Consider the following 21,821-nt stretch of genomic DNA (forward strand, 5'->3'; position numbering starts at 1 on the left):
CAATTTGCACCAGGTTTAGCTTTTTTTTTTTTGGATGTTTGGGTCCGACCCCTATTTTTACTGTACTATGAGAAAAAAATAGTTTTGAAAGATGGGAAACTATCTGATTACGCAGGAAGCAGTTTGTAAATGAAACTAATTTATTTTTGTGAACAGCTTTTTCTAACTGATTTATAATTTTGAGTAATCCAATAGTTGTGAAATATGTATGAATGAACCTTGTTGTGTAGGAACTGGAGCAAATCCGACGCATGAACGATGCAAAGGAGGAGGAGATGATTAAGCAGCAGGCAGTCGAGAAGCGTCAGTGGCCAAAGAGGATGCGAGCAGAGATGAAGACCAGGGAACACATGTTTCGGGAAAGTCTGCACATGGGATTTAACTTAGTTGAGTCCCATGATGATGAAAGGGAGAAGCTTCGAAAGGTACAAAAGTAGAACTGATGGTTTCAAATTTCTTTTCTTTTCTTTTTTTTTTTTTTTTAATGAAATTATATGTAGGAATTTTTTTTGTAAGCTGTGAGCAATGGGCATTTAAAAAAGATTTTCTTTCTTTTTTTTTCTCAAAAAAAAAAAAGAAGAAGAAGAACAGTAAGCCTTTAGTATGAGAATAAAGTTTTTTTTTTTTTTTTTTTTTTTTGTCAATAAGTGTATGAAATATTTTGAACCTTAATATATTTATTTACAGTTACTAATAATTGCATCAATAAAAAAAAAAGCTTTTTCAGTTTCTCTATTGCAAGACAACTAAACTTCCTTGTATACTCTTCACCTTGACACATTCAACCATTCTGTAACTTCTATCTATATTATGTCTGTGGGAAACTGAATTTGCTTTTAGTGACATTATTTTTCATTTCATGGAACAAATAAAGAAAAACATATTTGGAATCTTTAATCTTTTCTTCTCTCTCTCTCTCTCTCTTTGTGCAAAAAATAAGTTTTTAGGTTAGGTGTTTTTTAGATTTATGCGTTTGAATTTCTCCCTTGGGCATTAATGCAGGGTTGCCAACTGCTCCGCGTTTTGAGGAGTTGCTCTGTAAAATTTGTGAAACTCCGCAGCTCCACAAAGAAGTTAGTTTGCTCCGCATTTCCCATTTGCTCTTAATTCTGACCAAGCTTACCAAAACCTTTAATAAAATTAAATTTATTTTTATTATATTTTGCTAGTTTATTATGACAGGCATGTAAATATGGGAAATTAAAGGTACTTATCTATCAAAGGGGGGGGGGGGGGGGGTACTAATCAAAGCATGACATAGTGTTTAAAGCTGTTTTATTAATTTAAAAATAATTATTATTATGCTACTTATTGCTTAAATTGATTATCAAAGCTCGAAAACAATTTTAGATAAGAGTTTTTTTTATTATTATTGATTTTGATGCATAATATTGAGCTGCTAAGCAAAATTTCAAAATGCTCCTCAAATTGTTTCTCCAATATTAGCAACCCTGGTAATGTTAAAAAAAATTCCAACAAAAAGTTCATTTTTTAAATGTTCGTGTCAAGAGCTCCAATGTAGATTGCTTGAACAAAAATTTGCCTCTGTCATTAGTATTTATAAAGGATTCAAATTTCCTCATGCTACTTATGTTGTGTTTTTATAACTTTTTCAAAAAAAAAAAAAAAGCTCAAATCAAAATATGAACTGGGAGAAATTATACCAGCTGTCATCTTTCAAACAAACAAATAAGGCCCAAAAGCAGGGGGAAGGGGACATATTTCTGTGTCTAATAACACTCTTTCCTCTTTTAAATTTTTTACATTCATTGAAACTTGAATTTGTTTTGTTTTTTTCCTCCAGTATTTTTACATTGTTCATTATAAAAGTTTCATTTGCAGCAAATTGTACACAATAACAATGACACTTACAGTTGTAAATAAATGCATGTTGTTCTATAGATGTAAATTTTTTAAATGGCTTGTCTTTTCTGTAGTTCCAAGAAGGAGAAAAACGAAGGTACAAGGCAGAGCAACAGCGGCAGGAATCAAAACATAAGAAGCAGTTAGAAGAATTGAGAGCATTAGCAGATGCTACCGTCAAAGAACTTGAACAAATGCAGGTCAGTTAAGAGTACATTTTTCTTAAAATTGAAAAATAATCAACTTAAGTTTTAAAAATGACAACTGTAAGGAAAAAAATCTTTTATAAATGAAAAAGTAATGTAATTCTCTGAAATTAATTCCAACTTTTCCAAGTTCTTTTTTCTTGAAGTTTGTGCTGGCTCGCTTTGCTTTTGGCATTTTGCCAGCAATAGTCATTTCAGTCTTTTGACAGATTTCAATCATTTTGTAAAAGTTTGAACCGGAGTGAGTGTGAACAAATGAAACTTAAAAAGTAATAAATAATCTGAATGAGTAATTATGGAGAAAAGTCAGACAAATGAGTTTGTATGATCATAATAACAAACCACTATTCATTACCTACTGATAAAAAATAAGTTTTTGATTAAAGTGAGGAAATTAGTTAAAATTGTATTTCTTAAGCAATCACTTATCGTTATAGTTATTCAGTGTGATTATTTATGTTTTCTATTTTGGAGCATTTTTCGTAAAAAATAAGTGTTTAATTTTCAAGTATGAAGCTCTGTATTCAATCCTTTTATTTACTTGAAAACTAAACCTTGGGGCTTGCATCATTTTTATTTTGAAAATTTCCATCTTGGAAATTTGTTGCAACTTTAACCTTTCCCTGAAAGAGTAGTTTTAAACATTTAGAAATTTTATTTTGCTGTATTAATGTTGCACTACTTTTATTAAAATACTTATTTTGCATGCATGTTTGACGAAGCTCAAATGACCCTCAATGCAGGATAACTCTGAGCCTTGCAAACCATTTATTTTAAATGGATTTAATATTTATGTGGTGGATCCATGATTACAAACTTTAACCAAAAATATGAACTTTAACTTCCATTCAGTGATGCGGCACAAAAAGGGCGGACATTGCTTTCAGTCAGACTTCACACAAATTCACACACTCTTCTTGGTGCAAGCCCCAAGGTTTAGTTTTCAAGTAAATAAAATTATTGAATACAGAGCTTCATACTTGAAAATTAAACACTTATTTTTTACGAAAAGTGCTCCAAAATAGAAAATATAAATAATCACACTGAATAACTATAACAATAAGTGACTGCTTAAGAAATACAATTTTAACTAATTTCCTCACTTTAATCAAAAATTTATTTTTTATCAGTAGGTAATGAATAGTAGTTTATTATTATGATCATACAAACTCATTTGTCTGACTTTTCTCCATAATTACTTGTTGATTCTGCTGTGCATTCGCTGATGAGAGAGCGACTTGTTTTACTTAGAAATGTTTGTCCCTACAATTTCTTGTTCTTAATATTGTATCCTCTATCTGTTTTATTTAATGTTTTAGAGTTTTGCATTAAATGTATTATCATTCAGAAATGTTCCTCAGCGCAACAGTGGTGCACTTAAGTGGTGTATTCCCATATTTATGATGCCTTGATTTTGGATAACAATACAGCAGTTTTGAAATGTTTCTTCAGTTGTATTACAACAGATAAAATAAAACTCTTAAAATATCAGTTGGGCAGTTTAAAATAGAGACATTGTTGATCAAAGTTACCCAGAAGGACAATAAGTATAAGTTGAGGCAAACTTAATCTGGGCCCAGGTCTAATTATTTAGAATGTTTTTTACACTGTTTCTTAGTTAATGAATTTAGAGAGGCATTTCAGAGTTAGTTTTTAAATGTTTAAATTAAGGATGCTCTGAATATTCTGCTTGGTATTTGGCAGACAATGTGTTTGGCTCTTTCAAATGCTTTCATATTCAGCAACTGAGTAGTAAACAAATTTGAACATTCAACACTTGGTGTACAGATATGTACTTTTTTTAAACAATTGTTGGTTTGATTCTGTTACATTTAATGGTACATGAGCTTAAAGGCTGTACTGGGATAAATAAATGACAAAACATTGTACCAAATGGTGTATTTTAGAATGAAGGACATAAAACTGCTAGAATTTTGAAATAGATTGCCAAAAAAAGTTAAAAACAAAGTTTTAAATTTAGAAAAACTTGTTGAAACAATAAACTGCAAAAAATTTTGAATAATAAGAAAATAAACAATAACAAAATATAAACAAAGAGGATGAAATATGCTAAATTTAATTTTAAGAAAAGTCTAAAATCTAGTTATGAAAGTTATAGTTCTGAACCATTCCTAGAAAAAAAAATTCAGATTATTCTGAGTAATTTTAATGGGAGAAAAAAGACTCAGGTTTTAAATTTATTACTTTTTAATTTTTCTTAAATCTTATGGCACCTTACATTACCTTAACTATTATAAACTCAATTAAAAATAAAACGGTAACCCAAAAAAAAAGTTCATAATATTAAATGCTCATAAATGTGTAAACTCAATATATATATATATATATATATATTTTTTTTTTTTTGGAAAATATTTAGCTGCAAAAAGAGAAAAACAATTCTCATCCTTTTAGAAATATTTAAAAATAAGATTAATTAGTGAAATCCCATTACATTGAATATCAATTGAAGAAATATCCGTTTCAACGAAATAACTTTTCGGTATAATTTTATTTCCACTGCATTCCTTGAATTCCATTTTAACAGAATTCCTGTTACAACAAGCAAAATTTGAGGTCCCTTGAAGTTTGTTGTAACGGGATTTCACTGTAATACATAAAAGAAACAATTGGATTTAAAATTTTGCTGTTATTTTAATTTCTGAACTTGTACACCATGTGAAGTATTAAATATTGTTTAAAAACAAAGTCATTAAATTAAGCAAGACAAAATAGATAAAACTTTTCTATTTTAAATTAGCATAAAATAAAAATACAAATACTCACTTTAAAACATTTTAGTCAAATGTTCAATATTCAACTAAATATTTTGGTAGAATTTAACTAAATATTTGCTATTTGGTGCATCCTTAGTTCAAATATTATCTTTTTAAAACAGCTCATTAAATCTTGATTTTGTAGTTTTCTCATAAAACTCATTAACTCCTTTTTCTCTTCTAAAATGTTAGAATGAAAAGAGAAAAATGCTGATGGAGCATGAGACTTTAAAGCTGAAGCAGTTGGAAGAGGAACACACAAGTGAGCTTAAAGAGTGGAAAGCAAATTTGAAACCACGTAAACAGGTGGGTTTTTCTTAGTTGCAACTATAGTGCCTAGAAAGAGTAGCGTGCCGACCAGCACTTTTTTCTAAGCTATTCTTGAAGACAAATTTTAGGAAAACTGCTAGAGGACAGTGCAGTTAGGGAGCATGCTCAATTTCGCGGTGTTTACATTAGTAGACCCTGGAATTAGTTACAATATAGTTCCGCATTTATCTTTTTTACCATATTTCGTCAATATTCCATAAAACAGCATTTAAGGCTTTTAATGGAGGCATCAAATTTGAACATTAGGAGAAGTAAAGCTTCATCTTGTTTCGTACCAGGATGCAAAAGTGAGTACAGAACATGCAAGGAAAAAGTTTTGCTTTTTAGAGCTCCAGCAGATGAAGAAAAATTAAAGAAGTATAACTCTTTAATTCCCAGGTCAGATAATGTTTTTGATAAATATTGCTCAATTTGCGCTCTGCATTTCGAAAAACATTTTATTGGAACGCATTTTAAGGTTATTATAAATGGTGAGGAAGTTTTGCTGCCTCGGGAAAAACCTTTTTTGAAAAATGAGGCAATTTCGACAATTTTCCCAAATTTGCCAACATACTTAACTAAAAATTTACCCAAGAAAACGTCAATCAGGAAATATGCAGAAGAAAAACTTTCAATGTTTGATAAAAAATAAAACTTTTTCTTTCTGCAGATTAAACTGAAATATCCAAGTATAAATCTATTTCAAATGAAATTGTTTATATTAATTTGCCTAATGAATATTGGGTTTGTATCAAATTAAAAAATCTCCAAATGTTATTGTAGTTTTTGTATGTAATGAAAATGTGGAAAATAATATTGACGATTAAAAGATCATTATTGAAGTGGGAAAAAATTTACAAATCAATTCTACTGTTTTAGTCAAAGGTGTTAAAGTAGATTATCTTCTCATTGAATCAGCATCGGATGTCAGAAAGCTTTTTATTTGAAGCTATTATGGTGTGCAATAGGATGGGGATATCAGAGGAATTTAAATTTGTGTCTGTAATGAAACCAACTGAATATTTTGTTGACGGTTCATCTCTAAGGATACTGTAAATGTCAAGGTTTTGTATTGAGTGAAAAATTAAGTTGTAATGTTTGTAAAAAGAAATGTAAATATTTGTTATCACAGAATGCTCAGAAAAACAAAAGAAATATAGCAAATTTACAAAAGTTATACAAATAAGCTAGCTAGTAGTTTGACGTTAACTATTACAGAAATTTCAACAAATAATCAAGCCAGCTGGTTGACAATTGCAGTTCTTTGCAAATTAGTATGCAGTTATATATATGATTGAAGCAAGTGGTCCTTTTTTTTTCTTTTTCTTTTAATGTAAGGGAAGTCCTTGAAAGTTAAAGAAAAAATAGGTTTGAGTTGGTACATTTTTAAGCGACTCAGACTCTTTGACTCAGACTGTGAAGCCCTGATTATTTTAATTAGCTTCAAGAATTTAGAAACAGTTTTACTTTGAAATAAGAGAAGCACAGTTGTTAAAAGCTTATAGTCTACTATTTTTATTGAAGAAAAATTAGCATTTAGTAATATTGTGTGGCTTCAAAAAATAAATGAACACCTGTGTAATAAATAAAACTTATTAGAGAATTAGTCTTTTGCACTGAAACAATTTCAATCCGAAAAACGGGGCTTTTAAACTTAGTGAAGGAGCAAACAGTCAAGTTTTAGCTCCTGCGCAATTTTTGATACAATTATGAGAGTTAGTTTTTGTGAAAGGTATTGGAATGAGGAAAAAGAATTTGGATGTTGCCAACCCCAAAAATGGTGCTGGGTGGCGAAACTATAACTGCCCTGGGGGAGGGGGCAAGTGGTTTTCCATTCAATTTTTGTGATACAATTATGGGATTTAGTTTTTCTGAAAGGTATTGGTACGAGGAAAGCGAGTTTGGATGTTGTCAACCCCGAAAATAGTTCAGGGGGACAAAGGGGGGTGGTTATAACTGCGTTGGGGGGACAAGTGGTTTTCAGTTCCACTTTTGTGGTAGAATTATGGGAATTAGTTTTTCTGAAAGGTATTGGCAAGAGGAAAACAAATTTGGATGTTGCCAACTCCGGAAATGCTGCATGCTGTAGGGGACAGAGGGTGGGGAACAATTATAACTTCGGTTGGGGCAAGTGGTTTTTCGTTCAATTTTTGGGATACAATTATGGGAGTTAGTTTTTCTTAAAGGTATCAGTACAAGGAAAACAAATTTGGATGTTCCCAACTCCGAAAATGGTTCAGGGGGGCAGTTATAACTGCATGGGGGGGGGGAGTGTTTTTCTGTTCAACCCCCTAGTGCAGTTATAACTGCCCCCTGTCCTCCTGAACCATTTTCGGCATTGGTAACATTCAAATTTGTTTTCCTCGTACCAATACCTTTCTGAAAAACTAACTCCCATAATTGTATCACAAAAATTGAACGGAAAACCACTTGCCCCCGGTGCAGTTATAGCCACCCCCCTGCACCATTTTCCGGGTTGGCAGCATCCAAATACATTTTCCTCGTACCAATACCTTTCAGGAACACTAACTCCCATTAACTGCGAAATAAGCATGCAATCACTGATTTAAAACGAGTCTGATTGAAGAGCATAGTGTGCTCCCTGAGCGCAGCGCCATCTGGATTTTCCTCAGATTTCACTAGGGTTCGACCGATGGCATTTTTTGGCCGATGGGCCGATGCCGATTGTTGGCCGATTGTTCAAAGATGGCCGATAGTTTTCTTCCAAATGGTCGATTGCCGATGGCCGATGCCGTTGGCCGATGGCAAAAAAAAGTTTAAAAAATTAATTTGAGTTCTAATATTTTTAATTCAAATTATGTTTTTCGCAATCACGAGTTGCGACAGGACCCTAATCATTGGAGTTATTGTTTCTAGAAACTGCTCCTTTCCCCCCCAAACCTGCCCTTCTCATGGGCGTTTACGTGTGTATAGTTGTGTGTGTGTGTAGGCTTGTGTGTGTGTAGACCTGTGCACAAATGTAGGCGTGTATGTCTCTGTGTGTGTAGGTGCTTGTGCATGTGTAAGCTTGTGTGTGCATAGACTTGTGTATGGACATAGGCGTGTGTGTGTGTATGAGCGTGTGTAGGACATGGACGCCACCGACCTGGAGAAGTGGATTTCGGGGGACATTGCTCAGCACCGGAGGAGCCGCGCCTGCGGAGGACGATGGGCGGGAGTGCGGCAGAGGGAGGCGGGGGAGGGGAAATAAAATCAGCGTAACGTCAGGGACAGTCAAATGAGAACAGTAAGCAATCGCGATTGCTCAAAAAAATCTATCAGAAATAAATTAATAAGATTGACAGGGATTTGAAAGATCATTTTTTTAGTACAGAACCGCTACCACCAACGTCTCGGAAGAGTTTCTGAATCTACTTCATCACTTCTGAAGAAAAAATTCAAAAGTCCCTTTGATTTCCGAATTATGTCACCATTCAAAACGTCTTTAATCAATTTCTTACATTAATGCTCTAAATTCTTCCTAAACGATAGATAAAGCTTGGAAAAAAAAATCTCTAATTTTAGGAATGGTGTTAGTTTTAAACAACTAAGAAGTACAACTAGAGTTTAATTTCAGAAATTGAGGGAGTGAGAGGAGGGGCACGCAAGTGTTCTCGGAAATACAAAAAATAGTCGTAAAAATAGAGTTCAAAACAATCATAAACATTGAGCCGAAAAACCCTTTTAACCCCCCCCCCCCCCCCCCCCCGTGGCGGATTTAAAATTTAGCAAATGTTGCAATTGCGCGAGAGGCCCATAACCATTGGGGCACCGTAGAAGTTACAAAAATGCTTATGATAAATGTTTTAGAACTTCTTTGATAGAGAAATAGTGCCCCAAAAAGGTATTTCGACGTTCACCAAACTTGTAGCTCCGCCGAAGCAATACAGAAAAGACTGCATTACTGTGATTAATGTTACAAATATCGAAAAATTAAAAATTACCGCCGGTTTTAAACGGGAATCTAACAAAATGAAACAAAACCAGTTTGCCATCTCATATTTGTTTCCATCGTCTCAAATTCAGCAATATATCACCAAATGATCGTCAGTCTGAGACGCTATATCAGTTTTCCATTGAAATAAGTAGTTAATAGCCACAAAAAATGAGTAAATAAGCTTTTTAGAACACTCGATCAAAAACAAAAAGGGAAGTGCACAACTGGAACGTACGCACACCCCATATGCGAAAATTTAGCCTTCTACAGCTTACCATTTTTGAGTTATGACTTATGAGAGATACATACGTACATCCAGCCGCAAGAAACAACGCAATAATTAACGCGTTTGGTACCTGAATGCAGTATTAAAAACTCTTTCAGGGGTGACTGAAATAGAAATTCATACTGAAATTTAAGTAAACAATTTTATATGAAAACAATAACTCCCTTTACTTTGTATTAAAAAATAAAACAACCAAGGTCCTTATTTTTCAAAAACATCGGCCAGTTCCATCGGCTTTCCGATGTTTTTTAAGGGCGATGGACCGATGTTTCCTGCAAATTAGTATCGGCCGCCGATGCCGATAGCTAAATTGTTGAACCAACGGCGCCGATGCATCGGTCGAGTCCTAGATTTCACCTCACCTTTTATCCTTCAATCAGCATGCTACTCTTTCTATGCACTATAGTTACAACTAAATCCTTGTGTTTCATTAGCTTACTGTTGAGGAAATTATGACACAGGTTTTCTAACCCAGAAAGGAATAAAAGCTGACATTTTTTGCTTTATTGACCTCTCAGAAAATCCCTCTCACCCCCCCCCCCCCCCCCCCTCACAGAAAAAAAATCATGCAATATTTGTAAAAAATATATTTTGTACATCGAGCAAGTACAAATATTAAATTATGAATGCATGCATCTGCATATTATCTTATATTTTTATCTTATTTTCTTAGTTTTGAAACAATTATTACTAAAAATTACATCACCAACTATTACTATAAAGATTTTATCTTACCCGAAACTGGAAGTTGACACCTTTCAAGCTGCAACATTTTCTTGGCAACTCTAAAATGTGGTGTGTGATTGAAAGTCATTGAAGCATGTGTGTCAAGGACAGATACAAGGAAGGGGCGATCGTCCCCTCCGTAGGCCGAGATGTAGGGACTCTGCCTCTGAATATTTTTGGTACTGAAGTTCCAGAAATGTAATTTTATACAATCTTCAATAATGTTACAAAAGAGCTCCCCCTTGAATTTTTTCCAGAATTGTAGTTTTAAAAACGCAATTGGGGCTCATCTCTTAACACTAGTGATAGGGATAGGAACTTTGTATAGGAAATTGTTCAAAATTCCTAAAGCTCAAAATTTAGACAATCTTAGAGGACATTCGATGGGGTTTGGGGGGACACTCCTCTGGAAAGTTTTTTAAATTGAAGTCTAAAAAAGAGCAATTATGGGATACCAATGATGTTAAGGTAAAGGAGGGATTCACTCCTCCAGAATTTTATAGAAATAGAAGTTCGGAAAAAAAAATGAGACGATCTTCCATAATGTTAGGAGGTGGAAGTTTGGAAATTCGTAAAAGGTTAAGTAACTAATATTAATCGCTCCCTCCTTGAGTAGTTTCTGGATCCAACCTTGATGTGTGTATAACCAATGCTTTTCGGATATTGTTTAGTGTTCTCGTTTATAATCTACTAGCTTTTGCCCGCGGCTTCGCTCACGTTGATGTAGTTTTTTTTCAGTTGATTCAAGTAGTTAATGGTCATTACAGGCAGAGGTCAAATAGTTACTAAAACATTGTTTGTCTCTAGTTTCGCCGACATTTCAAATTGCCTGCCCCCTTAAATGTATCAAAAGGTATGATTAAAACTGAAAATTAGGCGGAAAGGGAGTAAATGAAATGTTGGCAAAACTTGAAGAAACCCAAAAATCACAAAAAATAAATCACGAAAACGTTCAGGAGTTGTAAAGAAGTCAGTTTGGGTAATTCCCAAAAAATCCAATTCGAGTGAGGTCAACTATTCTTAAATAAAGTGAAACAGTTCCCTTATAATCCCGATCTTCATCAAATACATAATATCTAGCGCTACACCGGCAATTTAAATTATTGTATAATGTGTAACTTCTTACCGTAGAAATCATCCCAAAATAGGGTCAACAATGATGCTACCCGAAATGTTTCCAATAAACAGTAAAAATTTGGCAATTGTTTGAAATTGTGTGCAAAGACAAAGTAATGGAAGTTTTTGCGCTGTTTATGAATTTGCGAATTAGTTGGCGAATTATTTTACGTGTTAACAAATTTAAAGGAAGAAATATTAAAGAAATGGCGATATTTGGTTACATGGTGAAAACTGAGAAACAGTATTGCGTAGTCTTTAGCTTCAAAAACAGCGGCAGTTGAAAAAAATGCCAAATGCCTTAGCTATTGAAATGATTCCACAAAAAAAGTTTGGCTAGATTCCTGCTGATTGATTAAATACCCAGTCAATACAAATAAATAAAAAAACCATTAATTTCCTCAAAGTTGCATTAAAATGGAAAAAAATCAGCCAAATCCATGTATTATTTGCCAATCTTGTGCAAAAATCTTACTTCAAGATTTGACTTGAGAAAAGCCTTGAACAGTCACGAAAAGCAAAGATAGTCAACAATACAACAAAAGTCGTTATCGACAGGAAGTTGAGATGATACACTAAATATTGTATTGAGTTAAGGAAAGCCTTCGAACATGGAACTAAAAAGCTCATAACTCGTTTTTTATTCTACTTAGAAATTTCGAACAGGTGCCATCTTCAGCAGAAAAATCACAGCTTTCGATCGACATATAATGTTAATATGTGCAAGCATTTTTTCATCCCCATATTAGAGAATTTATACAAAAATTGTGTTTTATTGTCCCCCTAAGGGGGTTTTGCCCCCCATAATGGGACGAAAACTACCCTATGTGTTATTCTGATGCATAAGCTATATTATTGTAAAGTTTCATCAAAATCCATTCAGTAGTTTTTGCGTGAAAGAGTAACAAACATCCATACATCCATACAGACAAACTTTCGCATATTTAATAGTAGTAAGATTGTCTTCTTTAAAATGTAGTTTTATGATGAATATATGCTTAAGTCAGGGGCAGAAAGAACAAGAGCGTGGCTTGAGACAAAACGTGTGGATGGTGTGACAGTGCAGAATAATAATAAACCACATTTTTAAGGTTCCTAGAAAATTTAGAATCTCGAGTTTTCATTACTTATTACAGTAATTATGAATCCGTACTTTTTTTTCTTAAGAAAATAATGCACAGTGACACATATGTATATAATTTTATGTAAATAAACGAATGAAAAGTACAACAATCTATGATATTCAAAAGTGATTCTTGACTAAATAAAATATTTCCCCGCAATACAAAAGTTTCACTTCTATTCAACATCTTCACAGCACTCTCTGTGTTTTTTCTTTTATAGTTTAGTTTCATGAATATTAATGCATTTTTTTTACTACTCATTTCAGAGGCTGGAGGAAGAATTTATTCACCAGCGGGAGGAGCAAGAGCGATTCTACGGCTCATCTGCTTACCTACAGGACTATTTGTCCTCCACTTGCGAATCGCCCCACACGCCCGGAACCCCAGGCTCGGAAGTATCTTTTCCGCGCAACTTCTGATTTCAATCGGCTCTTATACATTGGCATCTGCATTTTTTTCTGTACAGGTATTGTCTCTTGTGCTTTGTTGAACAATGGCGAGACTATTTTAAATGCATAAATAGCTGTGAAGTCCAAAGTTGTAAAAAATATATCACTTAGTTTTTAAAAAAAATCAAAGTTTTGTGTTAAAATTTAGTTTTTGAAATGTTTATATATTGAAGTTTACATATATGCTATTTTTAAATTTCAGTATATTTTGAATTTGAGAATGTGTTTGGACAGTTTGGCTTATGTAAATAACATTGTCCAGAATTGTAATGTTTTTCATCAGCCTTGTTCTCATTGTTTGTTGGTGTTGAGTATGGGCGAGAAATTTCGTGGGACGTACTTTCATTGTTCTTCGGAAAAAGGGTTTTCTTGTGACTTAATTCATCTTGTAGTCATTTCAGCTGCTTTGAAACTAGTGTATAGGCAGTGTTGGGGGCATTCGTGTAGTAATAAAAAAGAAATAATTGTGAGACACATCATTTTTTTAAATTATTTTTTTATTTTAGCTGGTTTGAACAGTAAAAATTATAGCAAGTTGAAGTCAAGGTGAAAATGTTTTAAATTTAAATCTGGCTATAGTAGGGGGGGGGGGAGGATCCATAACAAATTCTGCTATGTTTAATTAAGCTGAGTTTCTTAAAACCAGGGGGAAAGTTGAAAAGCTAATTTTAAAGAGTAACACATTAAACCAAGTGAGTTCATGAAGATTAGAGGAAATAAACCCCTTATTTCATGTGACATTTACCTTATAAATGTTTATTGCCAGAAAAAAATCTTCATGCTTTAGTAAATGAGGCACAAGTTATTGTCCTCTGATATTGCAGCTTAAAAGCAAAATCAAAAATGCTCTGCACATTTTGTTTTTCTTAATACCCCCCCCCCCCCCCGTCCCATTTTAAAGAAAAGATTTATTTCATTTTACTCTTATTACTTAGTAAAACTAATTTGTAATTACCTCAATATGTTTTATTATTAAAGGTTCATTCATATTCACTAATCATTTTGTTTTTAGTTTTAATGTGATTCTTTTAATCAACATTTTTAATGACTGGTCAATTGTACAGCTAATTTAATGACAGTCAAAAATATTTTTATTGGTTGCACTTCAAAAATTGCTTGAATTGATTACATTGTTGAAAGTGCAACTCTACTGGTTTATTTCATACCTATAATTTATTCATGCATATCATTAAGTCATAAAAAATGTGGATGGCTGAAGTTGTTTAAAATGTTCTATTTTAAATGCATTCTTGGAACCTTTCCTAGAGTAAGATCATTGAAACTATAAGAATTTTTAATTTAAAACAGAAAGGTTCTGAAAACTGAAACCTTCTTCTTGAAATAACTATATTAGTAAACTCTTGGAAAATTATGACATATATCCAGAACAAAATAATTTGTTGTTTTTTATAAAGAAATTTGCATCTAAATATGAAGCTTTTCCTTGGTCTTTACAGTATAGTTTGAAAACAAATTGCTATGTGTTGTAAAATAATTTATTGAGGTGGTGAGTGCAATATATGATTCCATTTGTTGGGCGATCAATAGAATTGACAAGTGTTTTTTTCTTCTCCTTGTTCAATAAGTTAGATAATGTAGATTCTTTAATTTGAAAAGAACAAAGACAATTCGGTCCCCAACGTATATATTCATTTACTTTATGAAATCACTCTTAAATTCACTCAAAATGGGGACATTGTGTCAAACGTGTAATCTAATAGAAAGAAAAAAAAGGATTGTCAAAGAATTTCAATAACTATAACAATTTAAAATAAAGGTTATTTAAAGGCAGATTTTTTAAGCATACATTACTTTATAAAAGGGGGTTAATTGATCAGTTTATAGCAGTGGTGCCCAACCTTTTTTTTACACAAGGACTGGACCTCATATTAAGTTCATTCTCACAGACCCAAATACAAATAAAATGTCCAAATGTTTTAAATTTTCTAAATAGCATAGAAAAGAAATTACTGACAAATTCTTGGTTAGTAACTGTTTTCTTTCCACTTTTAGAAAAACAAACCTTTCCAGCTTCAGTTCCGAACGAGTTGCCCTGAAACTAGTTTTAAATTATTTGGCTCCAAATGTATGATAGTGACTGATTGTGGTATTTGATTTATAACATTAAAACAAAACTATGGGTCAGCCTGGCGAACCACATGGCCGTAGGTTGTGCACCACTAGTTTATATATATGCGTATTAGTATTAAAAAGTTTTTAAAATATTTTGCAAACTGTGTTCTACTTTTGAATCCAAAAAATATTTTTGCACCTTTATAAGCTAGGCATTGTTTGTTCTATTCAAAGTTTGTCTATAACCCAGTCATATTTTTGAGATCTACTGTGATTTGAATCACATTTCCTGGTGCGTTGACTTTGTGAAGTTGGCTTTTGATAGTACTGAGGCCTCTGAATTTGTGTGTAGATACGGGTAGTGCACCAAGCCCAGTCAAATCAAGGATAATTTTTCGTGTTCTTTGAAAAATATTGTATATATTATATCTCTCTCATCTCTACCAAATTGCTCAGTATATATTTTTAGTACCTTTTGAAAAATTATTTTGTGTTAATTGTCAAAATATTTTTCATTGTGGTTTTATAGTCCATTTTTAAAGCATATATTGCTAGTCATAATTTTCGTACTTTGGTAATTTTTTTTTTTTTTTTTTTTTTTTTTTGAGTACTTTAACTAAAACATACTGCTTAAAAGTTTTGTTTAAAAATAAAGCTGCTAGTGTATTTATTTTTTCCCCTGTAAGTAGCAATTATAAATGTAATCAAAATATTTTTAAATTTTTTGTTTATTTTTTGTTTTTTGTTGAAGCAATTCCAGCTAGTAAGTCAAGCTCCAATGTATTAGATATGTTCACAGAGATGTTTATAATGTAAATTTTAATATATTTTTGCAGTCATTTCTAAGTTTTCATTTTCTTAGCCGTAATTGAAAATAAACTGTATCTTTAGATTCCTAAGGTTACTGTACCTTATTATTCAAAAATATTCCCACTCTTTTTATACTTAAAACTGAAGTTGATGAAGGTAAAATTAGTAACAGATTGTCATAAATTAAATATTTGTTGTATTTTAAATTGGTGATTCTCAATCTGTGTCCCATTATCAATTTGCATGTGGTCCATGAGCAGCTAGTGAAAATTTTTGTATCCATCTCATTTCACCTAATATAATTGTTATGAAAATATTATTTCTATCGTGTTTGGTCCTCTTAACAATTTGGAAAGGTACCAAATGGTCCTCAGTTTTAAAAAGATTGCGAACCACTGTTCTAAATCAACACTTTTGCAAATAATGTGTTTTTTTTTTTTTTTGTCTTACAGGATATTTTTGTTTTCATATGTTCTAAAACAATTTTAAAACTTTTTGCTCAATTAACTGCTCTTGCTCTCCCCCCCCCCCCCACCAGTTAGGTTGCAACATTTTATGTATATTATGTCAACATTTTATATATTTCTAAGAATTCTTTTATCAGTCTTTTGACATAAATTATAAAAGGCTACTTCATTCACCATTTGGGAAAGTTTCACAAAAATTTCTTGTGTTTGAATAATTCCATTTAAAGTATCTTACTTGTCTCTAAATATATAACGGTATATTTTATTTGCAATATTTTTGAAATAAAAACTTGTAACATATCAATGTGATTCTTCTGCCTTTAAATTTTTTACAATGCAAAAACTATGCCTAAAATTTGCAAAATCTTCAGATCAATGTATGTAAAATTTTGGTTGTAAGATAAACAGATGTTTGGTGTCATACTGAGCAAAAATGAAGCAACTATGAAATTTTATAAACTTCTCACCCCGATTTTCCTCCCCCTATCCCTGCTAGAAAAACTCTAAATGCAAACCTAGTAGTAAAAGCTGAGATTTTAGTGGACAAAATGTGAAACATATTCTGAATACAGGATGTATGTTTAAAAATCTTTTTCTACTGATATTTTGACCATTTGAAAATATTTCTTAAAACACTTAATTTGTGCTAAATAAATGTAGCACAGTGTGAGATAGATATATTTGTTGTTATTTGCTTTATCATTGTTTTCAATAACAATGTAAAATCATGTGCGAATTAAACCTAATATGTCAATGAGTATTTGAAAATTTTGCGAACTGATATGATTATTACTGGGTTATCATACGTTTCCCTGATTAAATTGATGCAACTAGTTATAAATGATCACTTTTGTAAATTAAAATTGTTTTATTTGTATGTACATTACAACCACTATTCTTATGGACAAATTGTTGACTGCTTATATAACATATATTACAGTATTATTGTAGAGCCAGTTCAGATTTGCATATTTAAAGATTTTGACAGTTGATAATGTATTGTAACATCATTCCTTGTTATTTAATTTTTTTGACAGTGAAAATTATTTGTTTGGATTATTAATATTTATTTAGATTTGTTAATGCTACATCCTCCCCCCTCCTTTTTTTTTTGTAATTTTGATATAAGTGATTAAATTTTAAAAACTTTTGATTTGTTGCTCAATTTTTTTTCTCCTTTTTTGTAGAGATTTGTGTCTGCATTTGTCTGCTGTTCTTATCAATTCTTCATATTTTAAGCAATTTTTATCTAAAAATTTAAAGTACTTTTCTTTTTTTTTCCATCTTAGTTTACATTTTTATGTTCAGTAATTTTGACATTCATTGCCATTTGCCTGAAAAATTTTATGCTGCTCAATCTCGGATAATTGTGTTTTAGCTGTATAATGCAAACTGAATTCATGTTGATATTATTTTTATTCTTTTAATGAGAATGTAACCATGAAATAGCTTTTATTGCTTTTGAGTCACATATTTCAGTAACTAATGCGTAAATAATTGAGCACTTCGTGCTCTGAATAGTTACAATATATTTATTGTATTATGAGTAATCAAATTGAATACATTTAATGTGATGAAATTATTTGAAATTTATTTAACCTGACTTTTTGGGATCAACGTAAAAGCATGTTTGTACCAAAATATTGTTACATATCAAAAAATTTATTTTATATTTTAGGTAAGCATAAAATGAGTGTAGAGCTTTGATTTTTCAAAGCTGTTTACTGCTTAAAAATGAGTAGAGTTGACTTTTTATAGGTTACAGGGCTCTAAGGTGAAGTCCAAATTTTGTCTTCTACTTGCATAAAATTTTGGCTTGTGTATTGGGACAGTTTGAATAAAATAATAATCAGGAACTGAAATTTCATTGTTTTGTCCCCTGAAACTTCTTCTGGGAAGAATATGGGATGTTTATTCAAATGGTTTCAATATGGGGCGTTTAGTGATGTAAATATAATTTTAAAAAACCCTTTTGATTTTAGTTGGTTAAATAATTGAAAATCATTCAGTGTGTGGGGAACAAACTCTATTCATAAAAAAAAATTGGATTTCTGTAAGCGTGGGTTGCAATGTTTAAGAGTTGGGGAACCTCTGGTTTAGGTAATAACAAATCATTTTTAATTATCTTCTTTGTATGTGATAGCAACATTTTGTTATCGGTCTTGACTTTCATATCAGTTTTATACATCCAAGGATGCAGTGGCATACCTAGCATGGGTGAAACCTGGGGTGGTAATTTGTGGTGTTACCCCCCCCCCCCCTCTATAGATGCAAAAGAAAAACAAATTTTTATGTAAACTTGAAAGCATGAAATTCATGCAATTTTTAGAAACAACTATTGCGTCATAACGAAATTAAGTGGGCTAAAGTACCGAAAAGAAACAAAAGTGGGATCTGGGGGTTTACCTCCGGAAAATTTTAAAATTTGTAGTTGTAAAAATGCAATTTAGATTCATATTTTTCAAAACTTGCAAGTTCACTTAGGGTGTCACCCCCTCCCCTCCCCTGTAGTGGCGCCACTGCAAACATGTACTTAACCACTTCATATCTTTTAATATTGTGTACATTGGAAACTTGACTGAAAGGATGTTTTCGAACAAATAAGTGCTTTAATATAGGCTTATTAAGTTATTAGCATTGTAAAAATATAGGAAAGCAATATTTGTAGAATTCTTTTTTGCTATCTTGAGGTAGAGCATTTGTGTAGTTTTCCTTTTATTATTGATAATCAAACTGTGATTTGCTAATGTACATATTTATATATACAAAATCCGATGTACATAGTCTTCTACAATTTGTACATTCAGTAGGTGTCAACAAAGAATAGTTTTATATGCCTTAAAAAATAATTTTAATGTTTCCTTCATACTAGATGTGATGCAATGCAAATATTCTTTGATTGCATTATAGTTTGGTAGTTGGTACTTATGCGTTATCTCCAGCATGAATTTTTTTTTCAATTTTAAACCTCAGTATGAATGATGTTTTCTATGTTAGAAAGGATTATGTTCAAGCATGAGGTATATTAATTTTCAATATCATGTCTCCAATCCTGTTCCAAAATGGTGATCCTTAGGCCTAATGCTACCACAGAGTTCTAGAGAAAAATACCCTTTGCTAAGGGTGTAGCATTCTGTTTAATCATAATTAGAGTTGAGGAATATTTTTTAAATTTAATTCAAAAGTTCAAAAGTTGCTCAAAATAGTTCTTTTGTGTTTTCATAAGTGAAAGCAAATTTAGAAATTCATCAAATTCATTTGATTTTAATTTAGGCTAAACTGTAACTGCAAATTTGGTTTTACGAAAGGAGTGATTTTTTTTTTGCATCATTTAAATTTACTGTGTAATCCTGAATAGCTCCTGCTTCACATGCATTACTTGTACTCTTGTAGTACTTAAGTACATTTTTATCTTTTTTAAAATTAAATTTTCCCTGATATTATTAATTTAAAAACTATCTTAAAATAACCCTAGCGACACAGAAACAATATTTTAGTTCCATGTGGTCAAATGTAAATCATCATTGTCATGGGTTATGGCTGTCAAAGTGGTATGCTGTCAGATCATAAATAACCTAAAATTAAGTCCTTGGTTGAAAACCCCGCATATTTAATTTAATGCCAGTGTTTCAAAGCAAAAATATTAATTTTATTTGGAATCATGCAAAATTAATAAGGTTATAAGTTTCACCTAATTTGAATATATTCTTTATTAATTTCATGTGTACTTTTCTGTTAAAAGTGCCTCACTAGATGCATTTTAATTTTTGGCAAATTTAATTTATTTATCGCTGTTGCAAACTAAAAATTTTGTCGTGGGTGACATTCAACAACTTCAATTTCTAGGTTTCCACATACTTGTAAATATTGCCAATCCCTTCAAACTATTTTTTTATTGTCGCCAAGTGCCGACAATAACCGAGTCGCGAGACCGAGTAATGTACCTTTCACGGAAACGTATCGGTTCATGTTGTATATTGTAAATTAAAATGTTTCCAGCATTTTAGTGGAGATGAACAAATTATTTTAAGGCAAACTTATGTTTTGATTAGTAAGTTGAATTTTTGAATGTGTTTTTAAGGTGATATTAATATTTGGCTTCAGGCTAAAACACAAGTGGGGATTTTCTTACTTCAACTCCTATTGCATGTTTATTTTTTTCAATTAGAAGATATTGTTGCTGTAGCTCAAGACATTTTAAAAAGAAGGTTTTAAATTTCTTTATAGATAGCATTTCATGCTCTATCTATTTTTATTCTGTTTATTCTGATATGGGGTTGAATTGCTGTTTATTCAATCTCTGATTTCATTTTTCGCGGCACATTTCCTGCATAACCGAGAGGAAAAACACATGTTGAAATTTCTCAGTATTGCACTAGGGCAGGCGATGACATTGAATAGGATACTGTGGAACTTTGGTTTTTTGATCACATGTATTCATGCAACTCTGAAGCCTCTGTTTTTTTTTACAAACGAAAGTATTGACGGAAAATTAAAAATTATTTAATATTTGCACATGAGTTAGCTCACATCAAGATTTGCAACTTTAACTCAAACTAAATGTTTCTCATGTCCATTCACTCTGGCTTTCAAAATATTGAACGCAAATTTAAAATAATTTAATACTTGCACATGAGTTAGTTCAAATCAAAATTTTGAAACTTTAACTTAATTCCAATGTTTCTCATTCCCATTCACTGTGTCTTTCAAAACATTGACAACAAATTAAAATAAATTTAATACTTGCACATGAGTTGCTTCACATCAAGATTTTGCAACTTTAACTCAAATCTAGTGTTTCTCATGCTCATTCACTGTAGCTTTCAAAATATTGACGACAAATTTAATAATTGCACATGAGTTGATTTCACATAAAGACTTAGCAACTTTAACTCATTTACTGTGACTTTCAAAATATTGTCAACTTTAATATTTGCACATGAGTTGATTTTACATAAATACTTTGCAACTTTAACTCATCCAATGTGTCTCATGCCCATTCACTTACAGCAATACTGTAATTACTGCACGTAATTCTAAAACCTGCTTCCATAGTATTCAGGGAAATGTCTTCACATTATGTGTTATTAGAAGCTTATTCAAATTAGACCTTTAAACTCTCTTTAAAATTTGTCCATTATTTAATTGAAAAGTCCATGAAAGGATAAGCAGAGATCAAACCAGGTTTTTATTTTTAGGTCTGCATTTTGTGCAAGAAAAATATTTTTGTGAACTTTTTCTTTTTGTGGAAAAAAAAAAAACTATTCTATAGAGAAGTTTTTCTTTAAAACATTTTTTGTGAAAAAAATCCTGTCATATTACAGAGCATATGTAGTTACCACAAATGTAATCTATCTTTTTGGCTTAAATGACTTGAAAGCTAGAGGTTTTTTTTAAGTATTGTTATTTTATTTTTTACTTATATTGTGCTTTCAGATAAATTGATTCAGCTTAAAAATGATGAAAGGACTGTTTTTACAAATGAAATTTTGTTAAAGCTCTAATTTTCAGACGTGAAATTTTGTAAAGAGGCTGCTTTTACAATATGGAATTTTGTGAATTGGCTGCAAAGCGGACCCAATTTGCGTCTGAACTTACCCCTGATAAGCATTATGCTGTTTGAAGAAATCTGACCACTAATTGAGATCATGATTTATGGAGAAGGATAAATTTGTATC

General features: G+C 31.7%; 1 protein-coding gene across 1 annotated transcript in view; it reads left to right on the forward strand.

Moving 5' to 3' along the window:
• LOC129224172 (serine/threonine-protein kinase 10-like) overlaps positions 1 to 13,020 on the forward strand; it is a 135,490-nt gene extending 122,470 nt beyond the window's left edge. Inside the window, exons 21-24 of the mRNA XM_054858589.1 lie at positions 231 to 425; positions 1,938 to 2,063; positions 5,039 to 5,152; positions 12,611 to 13,020. Of these exons, the coding sequence (XP_054714564.1) occupies positions 231 to 425; positions 1,938 to 2,063; positions 5,039 to 5,152; positions 12,611 to 12,763 (588 nt within the window). The 3' untranslated portion in view covers positions 12,764 to 13,020. The remainder of the gene's footprint in view (positions 1 to 230; positions 426 to 1,937; positions 2,064 to 5,038; positions 5,153 to 12,610) is intronic.
• Positions 13,021 to 21,821: the final 8,801 nt, after the last annotated feature.

This window comes from Uloborus diversus, chromosome 6 (assembly GCF_026930045.1).
Source record: "Uloborus diversus isolate 005 chromosome 6, Udiv.v.3.1, whole genome shotgun sequence".
NCBI lineage: Eukaryota > Metazoa > Arthropoda > Arachnida > Araneae > Uloboridae > Uloborus > Uloborus diversus.